We start from the raw sequence: 18,861 nt of genomic DNA, 5'->3' as shown, positions 1-18,861 counted from the left end.
ATATATATATATGTATATATATATATATATATATATATGTATATATATATATATATATATATATATATATATATATGTCTATCACATCAGAATGTATGACGAGGGCAGATATATATATATATATATATATATATATATATATATATATATATATATATATATATATATATATATATATATATATATATATCTATTTCAAGAAAAAGCGATCCCTCCTGAATGTCTATCACATCAGAATGTATAACGAGGGCAGTTCAACTACATGAAAAACATAATGAAGTTTGATCCAGCCAGATGGTACCTGTAACCCCTGCTGGCCCATGGACTACTGTACAGGGCAGTATCACTGTGTGCCTGGAAGAAATGAACCCACAGCCACTGCTGCATATGAATGAATGAAACAGTATAAAAAAGAAAAAAGTTATCGTGGTTGCAGCAGATACTTGACAGCATGTCTTGATGTAATGAAATTTTGTTAATTGTGATTGAGACGTGGAAAGTTATCTGGGCCGAGTGGTTGTGCTTTAGAACTTGTCTGTTGTGCGATTGATTTGCCCAGTGTTAGTATTTTGTTGTACACATACTTGTACATGAAGTCCATGTTTCATGTTTGGAGAGGGAAGTGCTTTACCTTGTGGTGAGGTAGGCATTTGAGACTTACAATTTTGAAGACTCCATTTTCTTTTCTCTGAAACATTGACGTTTATGGAAGGTCAAGGTGACAGAGGGTATGAACTGACAGTGGGGCAGCTGGGAAACTTGGAAACAATAAGCAAGGGAATGAATGAATAGGGAAAGGAACCAATGTAATCTGCAAATAAGAGGGTTGGGCTTGGAAGGTGTTAATGGGGGTAATGAAATGTGGGTAAGGATGGGGGATGATGTGATGGTGGTGCTCTGCCTGCTTTGAGTTCTGGAGGGAATAGTGGGATATCACAGAACTCTGGAAGGCAGTTCTACATGTGGGAGAGGTGAGGAACAAAAGAGTGGACTTGTACAGCCAGCTTAGATTTTGGAAGTTGAACACAGAGGTGGTTACTAGAATAACATGTGCATCCTGGAGTTACTGGGGTGAGTTAGGGGGCTGAGAGTAGGGGATGGTTAAACAAAATGTAGGCCAACAACCCCATCTGTGATGTGAGAGAAGAAGACCTAGTGCTTCTGCCTCATCACAGGAGATAATGTTGATAGTTTTCGATTCCACAGAATCCAGGAGAGACAGACGTGATTAGATGCTGGAGTGCCAGCTGATAGGGGAGAGCAGGACTCCATTGAGCTATGGATACTATGGTATTATGGACTGAGTAGGTCTGATTTTTTTCAAGGAAAGGCTTGAAACCATGGAGGATGCTTATGCTGCAGCAAGCTTTTGGAAGTCAGCTTTGCTGCATGGTCAGCCCAGGAGAGGTCATGGCTGATGGTTAGTTATACAAGTTCAAGAGACCTTTTCCAGTGGCTGACTTTAGAAATAGGTGGATGTCAAATTATTTGAGACTTAGGTGGTGTATTGGTACAGTGTGATAACGCTTGTTTGCCTACGATTTGATATGGAACAGATCGTTTGCTATATGTGACGATGTAATGTCGGTTGAGGTGAGATACTTACTTTAAACGATGAAGAGTAAAGAGGTGACTTCATAGTTATGATTTTGTAGTTACATTTTTAGCTGTGCGGAAAGATCACCGAAATTCAGGAAATTTCCGGATGTAGAATCATCTTATAATTTGAGTAGTTTCTCAAGGGGGGGCAGGACTTTTGTGAATCTTCTTGCTTGTGTGTGTGTGTTTTTACATAAAAGAGGGGGGGGAGAGAAAAAAGGGGTGGGGAGAAAAAGAAGCCAGTCGTCAGTTGCTTTGATGTGTAAAACGCCATGTTGGAGTGATGTGTGTCTTGCACGTGTTTTATAGTTTAAATAAACACAGGTTTGGGCTTCACCTGTCTGCCAGTTGGACATCGATCGATTGAAGAAACTTAAAGCCTTGTGACAATGGGTTTGTTTGATCATCTTTCTGGAGCATCAGGGTTCTTCTTCTTTAATTTGCAGCACAAGGCTGTGGGGTAGCATCATTGGTTAATGATACAGCTGTGAACCTTTGTACGTTCGGGCAGGATTTTTCTGGAATTTGGTCATGGTGCCCAGGATAGCTCGCCTACTCTTCGCAAAGGACGCCATGTGATCTTTATCTTCCACCAACTAATGCCGGTTGACGGGACGCCCAGTTTCAACATCCTTCCGAGAGACGGCACACACACATTGGTATAACAGTTTATAGCTGGGTTGAGATTCAAACCCAGTCGAGAAAGCTTAGAGGTGAGTGTGTGTACCTTGAAGCCATCCTGCCAGCTTCAGCATCAGGGCAAGACAGATTTTCTCAGATTGAAGGAATCTTCTATTTATCAGTCTATGTAATTCATTCCAGATTGGGGGAGAGCATGACATGGCTGCTGTCTTCCTATCAGTAGGATTGGGGGGGGGGGGGGTACTGTCTCACTGTGCAGAGTCATCTGCAAAATGGAAGAGATGATTTTCAAAAGCATCAGCGAAGTTGTTTCGGTGGATGAGTAATAACATTGGGTCCAACGCATAACAGCCTCCACTGGGAGAGGAGAGCAGAGGGTGCCATTGATAACATTTTAACTATGTCAGTCGACAAAGTTATAAATCAAGGAATGAAGGTGGTCTTGTATGCCACAGGCAGTGAGCTGGGTAAGTAATGCAGGATGGCAAAATGGTGAATGCTTGAGATATGTGCCAGGGAGATGGTCCTGACTTCTTGTTTTGAGATTTAGAGTCTGCAACCATTGATGAGAGGAGGAGCAGCATGTCCAGGGGTTGATTGACTGGGACATTATCCAAACTGATGAGTGATGGTCAGAAATCAAGCTGTTCGAAATTACAATCGTAAAGATTGTCAGCAGCAATAATAGATTGCATGCCTTTGCTTATAATTATGAGTAAGCGTGCTGGTGGTCTTTAGTTGTTATAAAAAAATACTTAAATATCTTCAGCCAAGTCCAACATCAATTTTTTGAGGGAAGGCCTTAGTTATTTTATAACTTGGTTTACGCATCCGCCGACAGTATATTTGCCGAAATGAAATCTAAATATAAAACACATTTTTAGCCTTTTATATTTATACATTTTCCGCCAAAGGTGAAAAATGTTTCAAAACCCGAAATGTAAACGTCGGCATTTATTTTCAAAATATAATTTCGCGCGCACGCCAAAATGCCGAGTCACCTTTAACCAAACTGCGCAGTCGTCTTCGGTCATGGCGTCTGAGCAGTGGCCAGCGTGGTTCAGATTGACTGTGGTTTCTGGGGTGAAAGTTGTGGCGTATTGGCATACGCATGCAAAGCACAATGCAGTGAGCATTGTGGGGGCGTGGAGGAGTGGTGTTGGTAGTCACGTGTCCGCAATGCATATAGTTGTTCGCGCCACTAGAGGCGTGTGGTCGTCTACAGTAGTGTACATCCGGACGGGCAATAAACAGAGTTCGACAACCCTCACGACTCTCCATGCCGCACTGCCCTCCGGACATTACATTGGCGACGAGGCTGTTTCGGATCGACGCGTGCAGAGTGCCTGGTTTTCCTCGGTATTGACTTTGAGTCGTTGCCGGAGCAATTAGATTGCCGGGCGCACGGAGCGCCGGGAAAATCAGTTCGAGTTTGGTCACCTGGAGAGGAGCCCAGGGAAGCGCATCGCGAGTTTCGCCGCACGGGTGAGACATCTCGCCGGCGCCTGCAAATTCACGTTGAGTGAACGGCGGCCGGGCTTGGAGATCGTTTTATTTCTGATTTGCAAGCCTCGGGAATGGTTTCTGCAATGCCACGGCTAAAGGACGAGGACATTACATTCAACTCAGAAGCGGCGTCGGCCGTCGCACAAACTCAGAGATGCCAGATCGCGGCAGGTGATCCGGAGGTCCGCGCGGTGTACCAAGCGCCCACGGCCGCACGCACAGTCTTCGATGCGGGTCGTGACCGAATGTTGCAAAGCGGTCAGTCGGACGGCGGTCTGAACACTCAGGGACATCTACGGTGTGTGTGCCAAGTGTCATTGGCCATCATAACGGTCATGGGTGGCGGTGTGCGAAGTGACCCCAACGTCCCGGGTCGAGACCTACTGCCGGTACGGTGTTTTGTGCATGGCGTACATTTTTACGCCCCGGGCCGAGTCCTGCAGCCTGGGCATAGCGATCCTGGCGGCCCGGAGCAGGAAATGCAGCCGATGTTGAGCCTGTTTTCAATTGGTCCGAAGGTGACAAGACCAATGACAGTGGAGGTCGAGGTGATCGGGGCACCGATCGTGTTTTGAGTTGAGACCGGAGCGGCGGTGTCGATCATAAGCGAGCACACCGCTCGTGCACTCCCCGGTCTATCTCTTTTCAGGTCTACCCTCGCATTGCACACGTATACCGGTGAAGTGCTACCAGCGGTTGGCAGGGCACACGACGGACTCTCGCCCATCAAGGTCAGCGGGTCGCGCTCTCGCGTTTCGTGGTGCGAGGGGAGGGACTCGCCCTTTTGGGTCGGAGCGGGTTGGCCCGTATTCAACTCGATGGGATGGCGCCAGCCAATGGCCTTGGACATCCCGTGCCGGGCCGATTGGAGCTTCGATGGGGGGAGGTTCCTGTTTCGGAGTGCATACCTCCAGGTGCACCTGTGTCGCCTTGGGGGCCCGTACCGCAGTTTGGGCCCCGGCCTCCCTCGAGACCCGAGGGCGAGGTCCCGGCGGCAGGAGCCGCGACGATGCAACATGAGTTTCCGTTCATTGCTTCCTGCAACTACAATATGCGGTTCTGGAGCAACGGGGGCCATGCCAGCTGCGACGGACTCTCGCGCTTGCGCTGCGCTCGTGATACAGTGCACACCCGTGTCGTTCAGGCGATTTTCAGCGGGGGATTGGAGCGAGCCGGTCGCATGCAAGAAGTTCGCGGAACGCGACCATCGACGGTGTCCTCTTCGACGTTCAGATGGGGACCGGCATGCAAGTCGCCTCAACGTCGTGACAACCAATAGGCGTGCACGCAGCGTGGTTCATAAATTGTTAATTGTTGTGTGTTTGATTCTCACGGCACGAGTGATTCAGCATGGCATTATTAAAGCAAATGCCGACAGTCCGCGTGTGAGCATAATGTGTTTGATTGGGATCAATCTATATGATGTGAAGAACTTGCGGACAATCGTTGCGAATAAAGAGGTCTTTCAGATCTCCGGCTTCGATGACACTCCGCGGTTCGCTGCCCCCTCATGTGTTAGAATTATACTGTGGGAACGTGCTGTACATGAAGAGGGGTTTGCCTCGGCGCAGACGATGTTTTTGCTGGTGTTTGACCCTGATATGTATCCAGTCAACGCTGTTCGTCTGTATGGACGTGCGTTGAAGTCTCGGCTGGAGTTGCTGTGTCCAAAGGGGTCTGTGGCAAGGGCGGTGTTGCGCCCGGGGCTGATGCGCGGTCAATTTGGTGTGGGTGGGCTGGTAATGGAGCCGGCTAATTGCCTGGTTCGGGTTAAGGGTGAGGAGCCGGGGCAGGTTCGCTGTTCAGCGTCACCCCTCCCGTTACTCTCGCGGGGGCCGGGTGTTATCTTCCCAATGCCACCCTCCCCGCTGCTCCCGCCAGCGACGGCGCCCTCATGTCTGGCGGACTCAGCGTGTTTACCTGTTTCTGTCCGTGGGGGACGAGCAAGCTTGTTGGCCAGGGGCGCGGGAGGTTCGTCTAATCATGTCACCTCGACCTCGCCGGAAGGCGTGTAAGCATGGGCCGCCTGAGGGCGCTTCTGCTGCATAGTGATACTGTGCTCCCACACTTCCCTCTTTATATCTTTAACACGGCCATGGTTATTGTGGTCTGCAGACATCTTTGGCTTCGTCGTGCAACTCAGTACTCGAGCACCAGTCCACTGCCTTTGGGATTCAACTCACTCGCACCAACACGATATATGTTGTGATGGGGATAGAGGGCTGAATTATGGGCCAGATTAAAACGACGGCATTATTGTAACAGGTTGTGCAGATGAAGCACGTTTTCTTTTATGCCGTCTCGTCTGGGTGATTCATAGCCCGACTATCACCCCAGGGTTGGGTCGAGCGACGTGGTACTTGGAAGATTTTACATGGTTGATGTCGTTTTGTTCCTCTTTGTTTTTGTTTTTTTGTGTCGTAGTATGCTTTGCGAATTATGCTTATCATTATAATTGTCATTTTGTAATCATACTTTTAGGAGGGAGGAGTGTGGCGTATTGGCATACGCGTGCAAAGCACAATGCGGTGAGCGTTGTGGGGGCGTGGAGGAGTGGTGTTGGTAGTCACGTGTCCGCAATGCATATAGTTGTTCGCGCCGCTCGAGGCGTGTGGTAGCTTACAGTAGTGTACATCTGGACGGGCAATAAACAGAGTTCGACAACCCTCACGACTCTCCCTGCCTCACTGCCCTCCCGACATTACAAAAGTGATTGTTAAGTCTGGCAGCGGTATAAATTTGAGTGACTGTATTGGTAATTTAATCACGCAACATCTTGACGACGAATATTCTGGCCGAACTATTGCATCAATTTAGTGCAGCAGCAGGGATGATTCGCACGCTACTCTTGATCGTGCCGATTTTGTTTCCATCGAAAGTTCTACACCGCTGTTCGTATTGAAAGATTTCGGTGTCAAGCTACGTCAAAGTTTCCCTGCGAGATGCTGACATTCCGCCTTCAACGGACCAGAAATCAGCCATTGATGTGCTCATGGGGATGGGGAGATGGTACGATCAGATGCCCACTGAAAAGTAAGAGCTGGTTATGGCTCTGATTGACCGTTTTGAGCGTGTCGACTCCAAGTAGACACCTTTTTTAAAAATCATATCCAGCACTATGCACTGGTGTGCACGCACACATCTACGACTTGGACACTAATTTTCTCAGCATTGTTTCCATTTGTTTGATGATCCAACATGTTTCTATAAGAAAAACATGCCAGACTATATTGTAAAAACAAGTTTTAATCCTTCTTTATTGTTTTTCACATCAGATGATACAGTGAACAAGGGCATCCTGCATTTGAATGGTCTTCCATCTTCAATGTTTTCTGTGATCCTCCTGGTCCGGGATTTATATTTATTTTCCCCCCACCTACCCTTGTCCTTTCCATGGAACATCCGAAACAAAATCATAAAAATTGAAATTATATTTATATTTCGACCTACCGACCCCACATTTTAGCTGAAGAACTTCGTAAACCAAGTTATAAAATAACTAAGGGCGAAGGGACGAAACGTTTAAAATCCTTTGAAGCCAGGGTGTGCATCACAAAGTGCGCTATCCCTCAGATAGACTGTCCCATGGAACCATCTGGTGGGGGTAAAATGTCCCGTGGTGTTCATGAAGAGTATCAAATTAATTAACAAGATACTTCATTGGATTGTTCAAAGCTCCAAATAACCTGTTACGAGACCCGCACAGAATTTCCTTTTCCAGCCATGAAGATAAACCTGGAATCACGAACAATAAGCTTTTTTAAAATTGAGTTCTGCTCATTGCCAAAAATGCTAAACCCTTGTCATTGGTGATTACGAATGTTACGCAGTCGGTGGTTTAATTGGCCGATTGATTGCAAGATAACTAGCAGAAAAGCCCGTCAAAATGACGGGTGACCCTTCTGTATTTTTTTTAATTTTTTTTGATGTGACAATTGTGGGTGGAGTCGGGCCAGATGTTCAACCAATAGGGTCCGAAAAATAACTGGCTTTTATACACGAGTACACCAACTCCCGTGGGGAGCAGCAAGAAGGGTCATGTTATTATCCTTTCTGGGGTATATAGATTAGAGTAGATCTTGACTCGGGTCCATCAGTCTGTAGGGGATGCGATATGCATATGCCTCAAGAACGTCGGGTTTCCTCCCTTTCAGTTTATTGTTAAACGGCAGTAGTGACTGTTTAAAAAGTTAATAATCCGTGTTTATGATCTATAATTTTTTTTTTTTTTTAAACTTCGGGGAGGGATGCTCCACGAAATGCCACGATAAACTATTTATACACGTTAACACAGCGTTTATCCAAGGAGAAAAAAAAACTCCTGAGGAGGGGGATATTATGCTATTATCATTTGTGTTATTACTTTTGTTCTTAGAAGCAGCCTTGGAAAAACGCCACAATATGCTCTCCATCCATCCATTGGGAGCAGACTCTGTGCAGAGCGTTGGTGCTGCCTCGCAGTCTCCTGGGCTAGTGGGTACCATCCTGGACGGGTCGCCACTCCGACACAGGATACCAGCAAGCTGGCACTCATTTTGCCAAACCGCGGAAGGATGGCAGGCAGAGTCAACTCCACCTGGTATTAATTCAACGGCCGAGGGGGGATTTGAACTCAGGATCCTCGGATCCCAAGCTCACCATTAAGCCAACACCAGGCATAATATGCTATCTATACACCTTAACACGGATTTTGCCCAAAGCTGAAAACGCCTTTGGGAAGGGGGGCAAATGAAGTCGCTACAAATTCTATTGTGTGACCCTTAGTCTCCCTGGCAAGTTTCGTTGAGATTGGATAAGTAACGACCGAATGTATCGCGGTCAAGCAGACACAGACAGACAGACACCAAATTGCGTATTTTAGTATGATACTTTTGTCCATGTAGTGTATGTGGACACCTAGTTGTCCGACATCTCATTCCAAAATAATGGGCATTAATATGGAGTTGGTCCCCCATTTGCTGCTCGAACAGGCTCCGCTCTTCTGGGAAGACTTTCCACTAGATGTTGGAACCATTACTGTGGGGATTTGCTTCCATTCAGCCACAAAAGCACTAGTGAGGTCAGGCACTGATGTTGGGTGATTAGGACTGGCTCGCAGTCGGTGTTCCACTTCATCCCAAAGGTGTTCGATGGGGTTGAAGTCAGGGCTCTGTGCAGAGTGCAGGCGAGTCAAGTTCTTCCACACCGATCTCAACAAACCATTTCTGTACGGACCTCGCTTTGTGCATGGGGGCATTGTCATGCTGAAACAGGAAAGGGCCTTCCCCAAACTGTTGCCACAATGTTGTAAGCACAGAATTATCTAGAATGTCATTGTATGCTGTAGTGTTAAGATTTCCCTTCACTGGAACTAAGGAGCCAAGCCTGAACCATGAAAAACAGCCCCAGACCATTATTCCTCCTCTACCAAACTTTACAGTTGGTTCTATGCATTCGGGCAGGTAGTGTTCTCCTGGCATCCGTCAAGCCTAGATTCGTCCGTCGGACTGCCAAATGGTGAAGCGTGATTCATCACTCCAGAGAATGAGTTTCCACTGCTCCAGAGTCCAAAGGCGATGAGCTTGACACCACTCCAGCCGATGCTTGGCATTGTGCATGGTGATCGTAGGCTTGTGTGCGGCTGCTCAGCTATGGAAACCCATTTCATGAAGCTCTCGACGAACGGTGTTTGTGCTGACGTTGCTTCCAGTCAGTTTGGATCTCGGTAGTGAGTGTTGCAACTGACGACAGACGATTTTTCCACGCTACACGTTTCAGCACTTAGCGATCCCGTTCTGTGAGCTTGTGTGGTCTTTCACTTCGTGGCTGAGCTATTGTTGCTCCTAGACATTTCCACTTCATAATAACAGCACTTACAGTTTACCAGGGCAGAAATTTGACAAACTGACTTGTTGGAAAGGTGGCATCCGATGACGGTGCCACGTTGAAAGTCACTGAGCTCTTCAGTATGGCCCGTTTTACTGCCAATGTTTGTCTATGGAGATTGCATGGCTGTGTGCTTGATTTTATACACCTGTCAGCAATGGGTGTGGCTGAAATAGCCGAATCCACTCATTAGAAGGGGTGTCCGCATACTTTTGGCCAAGTATTGTATATGAGATACGAGTTCTCTTTCAAGGAATTTCAACGGTAGAGGCCATGAGGCCCATCAAATATGGCGCGATAGTTGTTAATTATAGTTGTTTGTCTGTATTCTATCATTTTAAAATGCCAAACGCCAAGCAAGGAAGCATCACATACCATATTTTAAATCTTTGTTACGAGTTGGTTGAGGTTTGAACCTCAACCAACCTCCCAAACTCAGAGCTGACGATCTAACCATTAAGCCACCCAAGTCTGGTTACACTGTCATGACCCCCTCGCTCGTTCTCACGGGCTTGACTAACATCGAAAGCAGCTTGGTTGGAACCGTGACTTATCCGCTCGAACAAGTCAAAACGTTCTTTTTTGTTGTTTTTTTTGTACAGAGTCGAGGCTCGTGGAAGAGCTCGTAAACTGAACGGATCAGGATGTAACAGACAAAACAGGATGTGAAATTTGTGCGCACTTTGGGCAGATAAGATCATTCAAAATTATTTGCACGGGGTTACACAGAAACAGTAGGTCTTCGAGGGAGCAAATCTCAATAAACTCGAATTGGATAGGCACCGAGAAGCAGTGGGGATAGAGGGGTACGTCTGTGATATGAGTGTTGGCAAGATTATGCAAGCTTGATGACCCTAATAATGGCTTCCTTCTGCGGTGATGTTCCTTGTGTGAACAATTGAGAAAATGAGGACGTTTAACACTGTTCAGCAATATCCCGACAAAATAAAGAATTTGAAACACGAACAGGGAAAACTGAAGGAACAAATCCAACGGAAGGGATCGAAGATGAAGAGAAATCGGGACGAGCATGAGCGTGTGGAACACCCCGTCACAAAATTAATTCGCATTCCCTTTAACGTCTTCGTTAGGACGATCATTAACCATTGGTACCAGTTCTAACCTCGTATCAATCATATCAAACCTTGTGTACCAGATCGAACTCTGGGTACAGTATCAAATCGAACTTGGGGTACCAGATCAAACGGAGTGCAACATCAAACCGGGGTACGAGATCAAACCCAGGGTATCAGCTCGAACCGGGGGTACCAGATCAAACCCCGGGTACCAGATCGAACGCTGGGCACCAGATCAAACCGAGAGTACCAGATTGAACCGGGAGTAACAGATCGAACCGGGGTACCAGATCAAACCCCAGGTACCAGATCGAACCCTGGGCACCAGATCAAATCCCAGGTACCAGATAAAACCCCGGGTACCAGATCAAACTGGGAGTAACAGATCGAACCCTGGGCACCAGATCAAACCAGAGTAACAGATCAAACCAGGGGCACCCGATCAAACCCCAGGTGCCAGATCGAACCCTGTGTGCCAGATCAAACCCTGGACACCAGATCAAATCCCAGGTACCAGATCAAATCCTGGGTACCACATCAAACCCTAAGCACCAGTCACCAAATCAAACCCTGGGCACCAGATCAAACCAGGGGCACCAGATCAAACCCCAGGTGCCAGATCAAACCCTGGACACCAGATCAAATCCCAGGTACCAGATCAAATCCTGGGTACCACATCAAACCCTAAGCACCAGTCACCAAATCAAACCCTGGGCACCAGATCAAACCAGGGGCACCAGATCAAATCCCAGGTACCAGATCAAATCTTGGGCACCAGATCAAATCTTGGGCACCAGATCAAATCTTGGGCATCAGATCAAACCCTGGGTAGCAGCAAAAGAGGCCAAACGGTTTATTCATTCGTCTCGACCGAGGGCGGCGTGCTCCGTGATGCAGCACACTCCGTCAGGAACACCTGCAAGACCGGAGGTGTGTTCCATTACCAATCAGCTTATAGAGCGCTCGCCAAGTGGCTTAAGCACTCCAACGAAGCAGTTGAAAAGGAACAGCTGGCTTGGCAAGCTAATTGGCAACAGAACACACACCAGATATCTCAGCCGTCCTCTCGTCCTTAGCAGAGAAAAATATGGGGACTGGCGTCTAATACTTTTAATCTGAAGGTCCATTAAAATAGTATCATCATCATCATTCGTCCAATGATTGCAATCCTGACTTTGGACCCGGAACGAAACACCACAGGAACAGGAAGTCGGTCCTCCGTTCTTTTTGTTTTCCCATGTTTTGTTCCTCCCGTCTTCGCAGTCACTTGAAACATTTTTATAATTTAAAAAAATACTCATACGTCATGTTAACACGGACTACTTTTGTCATTGTCATTTATACATGAAACGATGAAGAGGTGATTTGTTTTGTAGCGAAATGTGTAAAAAACAAAATTATACTTCCGCTCTCCGCCGTCCGAGTTACCACTCGTCTCCGGATACCCATATATGGTATGATGAAGTGGGTTACCATTTTTATTTTTTTTTGACTTTAAAGCGCTGGGTACCTCTGATCGGCATGTTCGTTGGTTCATTATTTAATTGCACGAGTAAGGGAAAATGTAAGTAAGAAACATAACGAAGGTGTATATGTGTATGAAAAAATCGTCCGTTCGATTGGTGTAGCCCGTTATGTTGGAGAACGACCCCCCCGATCTCTCGAGCTATGGACGAATGGAGGCCTAACCCTCGAGCACGACCTTTCTACCCCAAGCGGAGACCCGCCGGTCCGCAAGCTCCGGGGGCAGGAGCGGGGCTCGTGTCTTGGCGATGGGTCGCTACCCCAGGACCGCGCGGTCTCCGCAGGGTTTGTCAGGCCGCGGCCGTCATCTTCCTGCTCGTCACGATATTCATTAACGTCAAACTCATCCTCGAGACGAGGAGGGACGAGATGGGCAAAGGCGCAGCTCGAGGGCACGAGTGGGACGACCCCGGGGTCGTTCAGGTCCCCCAGCGGTCGCTGCACCGGTCGGTCGAGGTGGAGGTCTACTCCAGCCGGAGCAAAATGTTCGTGACGGTGGACGGGACCACGGTCATCGCCGACGAGGAGCCCGATCAGGGTCGAGGCGTCCACGTTGCCGTACTGAATCAGGCCACCGGGAGTGTTATGGCTCGGCGGGTCTTCGACACGTACTCTCCGCACGAGGACGAAGCGATGGTGTTGTTCCTCAACATGGTGTCCGAAGGGCGCTTGCTGGTCTTCGGCGTTAAGGACGAGGCGTCTCTGCATCTCAAGACGCCGGCGAGGGCTCGCTTGACCGGCTTCGGGAGCAGAGATGCTGGGACCCTGGGCTGGAGAGACATGTGGGCTTTCGTGACCACCAAGGGGGGGTCCGTTTATGGAGAAGGGTGTGCTAAATCGCCGGCTCTCTCTGCCTGGGCCGAACCGGTCCTCTTGAAGGCTTCGATCCCCCTGGCACCACCCAACGCCGGTGGCTGCAGTTGGGGCTCGGACGCCGTATCTCTGCGCCGAATGGCATTCTGCGGCAAGCTGGAGGGCTACGGCAGTCTCTGCAGTTGTCGGGATCCCGCGCCCATTGCTTTGCACCCACCGCAGCTGCCCGACAACCGCGTGCATGACGTGCCGGTGGCTGTGATCGCGAGCAACCGCCCGCACTACCTGTACCGCATGCTGCGCTCGCTGCTCTCCGCGCCGGGTGTCAACCCTGCCGTCATAACTGTTTTCATCGATGGCTACTTTGACGAGCCCATGGATGTGGTGCGGTTGTTTGGTCTACGTGGTGTGCAGCACACGCCCATGAGTGTTCGGAACGCACGCGTATCGCAGCATTACAAAGCGAGCCTCACAGCGATCTTTAACCTACATCCTGAGGCACGCTACGCTATTGTCGTTGAGGAAGATCTTGACGTGTCGATGGACTTTTTTGGGTTTTTCAGCCAAACCATCCACTTGATGGACGTCGACGATTCTATATACTGCATCTCTGCCTGGAACGACCAGGGTTATGAGCACACGGCAGAAGACCCAGCTCTGTTGTACCGAGTGGAATCCATGCCTGGCCTTGGCTGGGTGTTGTCACGCTCGCTGTATAAAAGCGAGCTCGAGGCTAAGTGGCCCACACCTGATAAGTTGTGGGACTGGGATGTGTGGATGCGCATGGACGCACAGCGTCGCGGTCGTGAGTGCGTCGTGTCCGATGTATCTCGCACGTTCCATTTCGGCTCTCTGGGCATTAACATGAATGCTTATTTCCAAGACACTTATTTCAAGAAGCACAAGTTCAACACCGTGCCGAGTGTACAGCTGCGCAACGTCGACCGGCTGAAACAGGACGCCTACGAAGTCGAGATTGAACGACTGCTCCGAAACGCCGTGCCCGTCGACCACTCGAAAGATCCATGTGACGACGACACATTTGCTCCACGTGCAGGCCGCAGCCTGGTGCTCTATATCGTAATGGAGCACGAGAGCGATTGGTCAACGTGGTTGCAACTTGCGAAGTGTTTCGGTATTTGGGATCTTGATGCCCGTGGTTCCCATCGTGGCCTCTGGAGGATGTTTCGGCGGCGGTCACCTCTGCTAATCGTGGGTTCTCCAGCTTCACCGTATGCGGTTCACAAGCCTGCCAATGTAACAGCTGTGCATTTGGATACACCTGTGCAACAGCAGATTCAACAATAGCAGTGAGAATCCACAACAGCAGGGGGCATTGGTGAAGCATGTTGGGGATGCTCGAGTGTGTGTCGTGTATGTTTTGGATTATGGAACGCAGGAGTGCAAAATTTATGTGTTCGGAGTGGGATGTCTAAAAAAAAAATATTCATGAAAGTGTGACTGACTATTCAGTATTCAGAGATTTATTTTATTGAAAGTAATAAAGTATTTTTCCTCCGGATTAAAGAAATGGAGTTGGGATTCTTTTGGAAGTTTTGTATTTTCAAAGGAATACAATTTATTCAACACCAGCAGGGATACCCGGGCCTCTCCGCGGTGTCCTAATCATGTTCACATTTTGAAGAAATCGAGTTTTGATTTGTTTTTTTTTGTTGTGGGGGCCTAAAAGACCTCCCTACACCCATTAAAGAATAGGCTTGGGGATCATTTATTATTTATTACCTTTCACATAGCTACAAAGGCTTTAACATGAGAATGATTTAAAAAGAAATAAATAAATTTTTAAAAAACGAACTTCTTTTGTTCAACATTTGCAAAAACAATTTTTTTTTGTCAAAAACACTTCCTGGCACTCACTGATGAATCAAGTTTGGTGTTGGCTTAACGGTGAAGGTGGCTGGCTTAAGATCTTCGGGTCTTGAGTTAAAGCCCCTGTCTGTCCAATGAATTAACACTAGGTGGGTTGACTCAGCCTGTCGTTTACAAGGTCGGCAAAATGAGTACCAGCTCACCGGCAATGGGGGCACTACATCAGCGGCAGAGTCATGCCCCCAGAAAACGATGCAGCCAAGCGGCTACAAATTGGTAATATAAAAACTGATGAACCTCTGAAAGTTTGACGAAGATCCGTTTGGCCATCTCTGAGAAAAATGGTGACGCAGACAAACATCTCTCCTCCAGGAAAGATTCCAAAATAGAGAAATCCCCCTCTCTTTACTGCTGTTTTTTTTTTTTTTTTTTTTTGCTCTGTTCTGTCCTGATCCGTTCTGTGTTATAGCTCATCCATGGGTCTCGACATTGTACACCCCAAAAATAATGGGAGCATTTTAGAAGCTTATATTTGCACGAGCTTTGGTGTTGGTGAGACTTTTTTGAAGGATTTTTTTTTTGGACGCCACCCATGATGCCACCTGCTATACATGAGCTTTTCTTCTATTTCTTCACAATCTTCTTCTTGCGTGTGGCAGCTTGGTTGCCAGGTAGCTATCATTTTATTTGGGAGCGACTATGCCACTGATGCTGTGCCCATACCAATGCACTGGTACTCATTTCGCCGGCCTCGGAAGAATGACAGGCTGAGTCAACCCCAACGGGGCTTGAACTCAGGACCCTAAGATCCCGAGCCAGTCACACCATCCATTAACACAACCCCAGGCTTGCATTATATTGAGCGAAGAAAAGATAAAGGAATGTGCAGAAAGTGTTACTTCATTGAGCGCAACGTTGTGCCGTCCCCCACCTTCGTTTGTACGTCATATGTAGATGATCCCAATGCTGGCTGCAACAGCTTGTGGTTCCGTTTATGGCATATTTTCTAAATTGTATATATTTTTAAAAACCATCAGCTTCAATATCAAGATTTAAAAAAAACAAACTGAAGTCTCGGGTATGTGTTCAGGGTCGAGGAAGAAACCGAGCTGGAGGGGTCAGGGTTTCTGCAGGGAAGTCCTTCCAGTGTATGATATTTAACTCGTTTTTTGCTTTTATTTAAAACGAGCAAAAGTACCCGTCGCTTCACTGGTGGGTTAAATAAAAAGACAACTTGTTGGACTTCACAATCATTCTGCTCTATTCACTTGGTAGATGACCTTGGACAAATTATAATCTGCTTGGAAGTCGGCTAACATCACCTTCATCGACCATCTTTGCGTATCATGAACACCTCTTTGCGGTGTTTGTACCCACCCCCCCCCCCACCTCCCGATGCAAGTCGGCGGCCAAATCTTCCCCATTCTTCCCTGCTGCCCGGATTCGTAAGTGTGCCAATCAGTCTCCATGGAGCGGCCCTTTCCCTCAGGTAAACATGAAAAGACATGAGGACGAGGACATGGTTACTGGAGAAAATGTGTCTATAATTTGAGACTGCCACAATTGCTACAATTTGCATAATGTGATGATTGATTGTGGTGAACTCAGGCAAATTCAAGACAGGTCTTTTACACTTCTTTGTTAACGTCAGGTCAGGTATTGGAGCATGCTCTACAGAAAGTAGAGCAGCGCGACGCCGCTGCGTCTACTTTCTGCCGGTACTCCTGGACTTCAGTCTGCCCACCCCCAGGCGGATGCCTGGCCCATCCCCATCTCCTTGAAATTCCGATCAACCTGCTGCAACTGCGAGGCATGTGGTCGGCCCATTGGCCTCCTCCACTCACGAGGCTCCCTCGCTGAGAAAATCTGGTGAGCATTAGCATCAGGGAAAAAAGCCACAAGTTCATACAGCCACAGCTGACATGGACGATGTAGGTAACAAATCTTATTTGAGTCTCTCTCAGCAACCGCTCGTTGGACACACAAAGTATGACCAGAGATAGCCAAGGATTCTCTGAAGAGACCTGGTACTGAAGGAGTTAAGTCTCCGTCTCAAATCCCTGGTCAGAATCCAAGAGTCAGAGTCAGAATCCAAGGGTCTTACCCGCGCCCTCGTGGCGCGATGGTGGGCAGGTCGCGACGTCGACTCCCCACGGCCTTGCGTAGCCGCGCCCTCGTGGCGCGACGGTGGGCAGGTCGCGACGTCGACTCCCCACGGCCTTGCGTAGCCGCGCCTGACCTCGGGCCCCTGGCGTGGTCAGCGAGCTCTCTCCGGCGTTGCTGCTGGTGCTTTCATGACCCACGACCGAACAAGAAAAGACTGAAGGGCAGAAGGGGCTTCAGGACCAGAGAGAGAACGGATGATGGACCACAGGGCGAGAGCTCATGGACCAGAGAGAGACTGGAAGGATCAAGAACTGAAAGACTTGGACCTTCGTCATTCTTTCGATACCGACAGTGCCACACCCCATGATCCAGTGAATTCATGACTCCCCAGGCCCAACTCAGACATATATCTACCCCTGGCTCACAACATGCGGAGACATGAATATCACTGCCAAGTTAAGTGAATCTCTCCGTGACCTTAACATCCTCACCACAAATGGGTACAGACAAGACAGCAGCATCCAAGATGTCATTGAAAGCCTAGATCTCAGTTTTAACCCAGGAAACCCGTAATCCCAGCGGCTTCGAAAAAAAAAAGAAACAGTTGGATTTTTGGAGATGTCTTTCTTTAATATCTCTTTCATGCTTTTGCCTTTGCAGTTACATGAAAGGTAATATTAAATGATCCCTGACTCTATTCCTTTGTGGGTGTCGGGAAGTGTTTTTGGCCCCCACAAAAAATAGAAAAAAAAGAGATTTCTTCAAAATGACAACAGGATTAAAACAGCACCAGGCAATGCCGGTTACCCCTGCTAGTACGTACGTACGTACGTACGTACATACATACATACAAAGCGATCTACTTTCGAGTTAGCTGGTGAAATACACATGATTGGAAAAATCCAAGAAGTTAAATGGTCACAATGCCTGAATGTATATTGTCAAGTCATTCCTGCTTTAATGTTGAATTATTGTGCTGCAGGTGGAGTTTACCAAGCTTAATATGAACTTCCGAATATTTGAAGGAAATTGACAGTACATGGGAAGAAAGATATTCACGCAGCCTGTGGACTGGAAACTGCTTGCTTTTAAGGGCAGTAATTTAGTTTACTCACCTTTGTGTGCAATCTCAGATGAAAAACAACATTGAACGTGTGAGATCATTTGAATTGTGGTGGCATGTGTGACTTGATCATCTCTTAACAAATTGTTGTTTGGTCATTTTGAAAACGCAACACCTGGGTTTCTGAAGAGTAAAGCACACTCACTCCATTATGCCACAAAATGTATTTTTGACTTCTTTTTTTTGTGTGTGTAAAGGGGAGGGAATGTGTGGGTGTGCCTTCTTGTGGATATTTTTCCCTTTGATTTTAGAAAATGCTTTGTTGGCCATGTGATAGATCCCCCATCACAGTCTAAGCCCTGTGTGTAACATTGTTGTTTGAAACTTCATTTACCTCCACTGATTATTTTTATCATGTAAATGGGAGAGAAATTTTACATATATATATATATATATATCATTTCTATAAAAATAGGATGAATTCTGTTGTGGTTTAATTTCTAGGAATTGTTTTGCTGTTCTTTCCCAATAAGTCACAGGGATTTGCTATGTAGTGTTTTCATTCATTGTTTTCATGTTCGGTTGATATTGGAGCACTTTAAGTATGGGAAGCTTTGGTTGTTATAAAATGGATCCATTTACATCGATAATATTGTTACGAATTCTGGCCCGCATGGCGTGCGAGCAATTGCGTAACTCCAATCGCAACCGCGTCGCCCACCTCATGGACAATTCAGTCGTGACCCTCATGGAACTACCGCCAGGAGCCAGTCACTGGTGGGGGTTTAACCTCACCACGATCGCGCCAATTGCCCACCCGCGCAGGATAGGGTTGCT

At 47.5% G+C, this 18,861-nt stretch overlaps 2 protein-coding genes across 2 annotated transcripts; both read left to right on the top strand.

Moving 5' to 3' along the window:
• Window positions 1-171: 171 nt before the first annotated feature.
• Window positions 172-18,130, top strand: LOC147030973 (uncharacterized). The gene is made up of 2 exons (XM_085875597.1): window positions 172-12,142; window positions 17,944-18,130. The coding sequence occupies exon 1, from the start codon at window positions 4,566-4,568 to the stop codon at window positions 5,760-5,762; it is 1,197 nt and encodes a 398-aa protein (XP_085731723.1). The 5' UTR covers window positions 172-4,565; the 3' UTR covers window positions 5,763-12,142; window positions 17,944-18,130.
• Window positions 12,156-14,771, top strand: POMGNT1 (protein O-linked mannose N-acetylglucosaminyltransferase 1 (beta 1,2-)). Its single transcript, XM_085875596.1, has one exon. It carries the CDS (start codon window positions 12,357-12,359, stop codon window positions 14,331-14,333), a length of 1,977 nt encoding a protein of 658 aa, XP_085731722.1. The 5' UTR covers window positions 12,156-12,356; the 3' UTR covers window positions 14,334-14,771.
• Window positions 18,131-18,861: the final 731 nt, after the last annotated feature.

This window comes from Eptatretus burgeri, chromosome 3, assembly GCF_056783735.1.
Source record: "Eptatretus burgeri isolate ZD-2024b chromosome 3, Ebu_testis_v1, whole genome shotgun sequence".
In the NCBI taxonomy this organism is placed as follows: Eukaryota; Metazoa; Chordata; class Myxini; order Myxiniformes; family Myxinidae; genus Eptatretus; species Eptatretus burgeri.
This window is presented reverse-complemented; position numbering and strand designations above follow the sequence as displayed.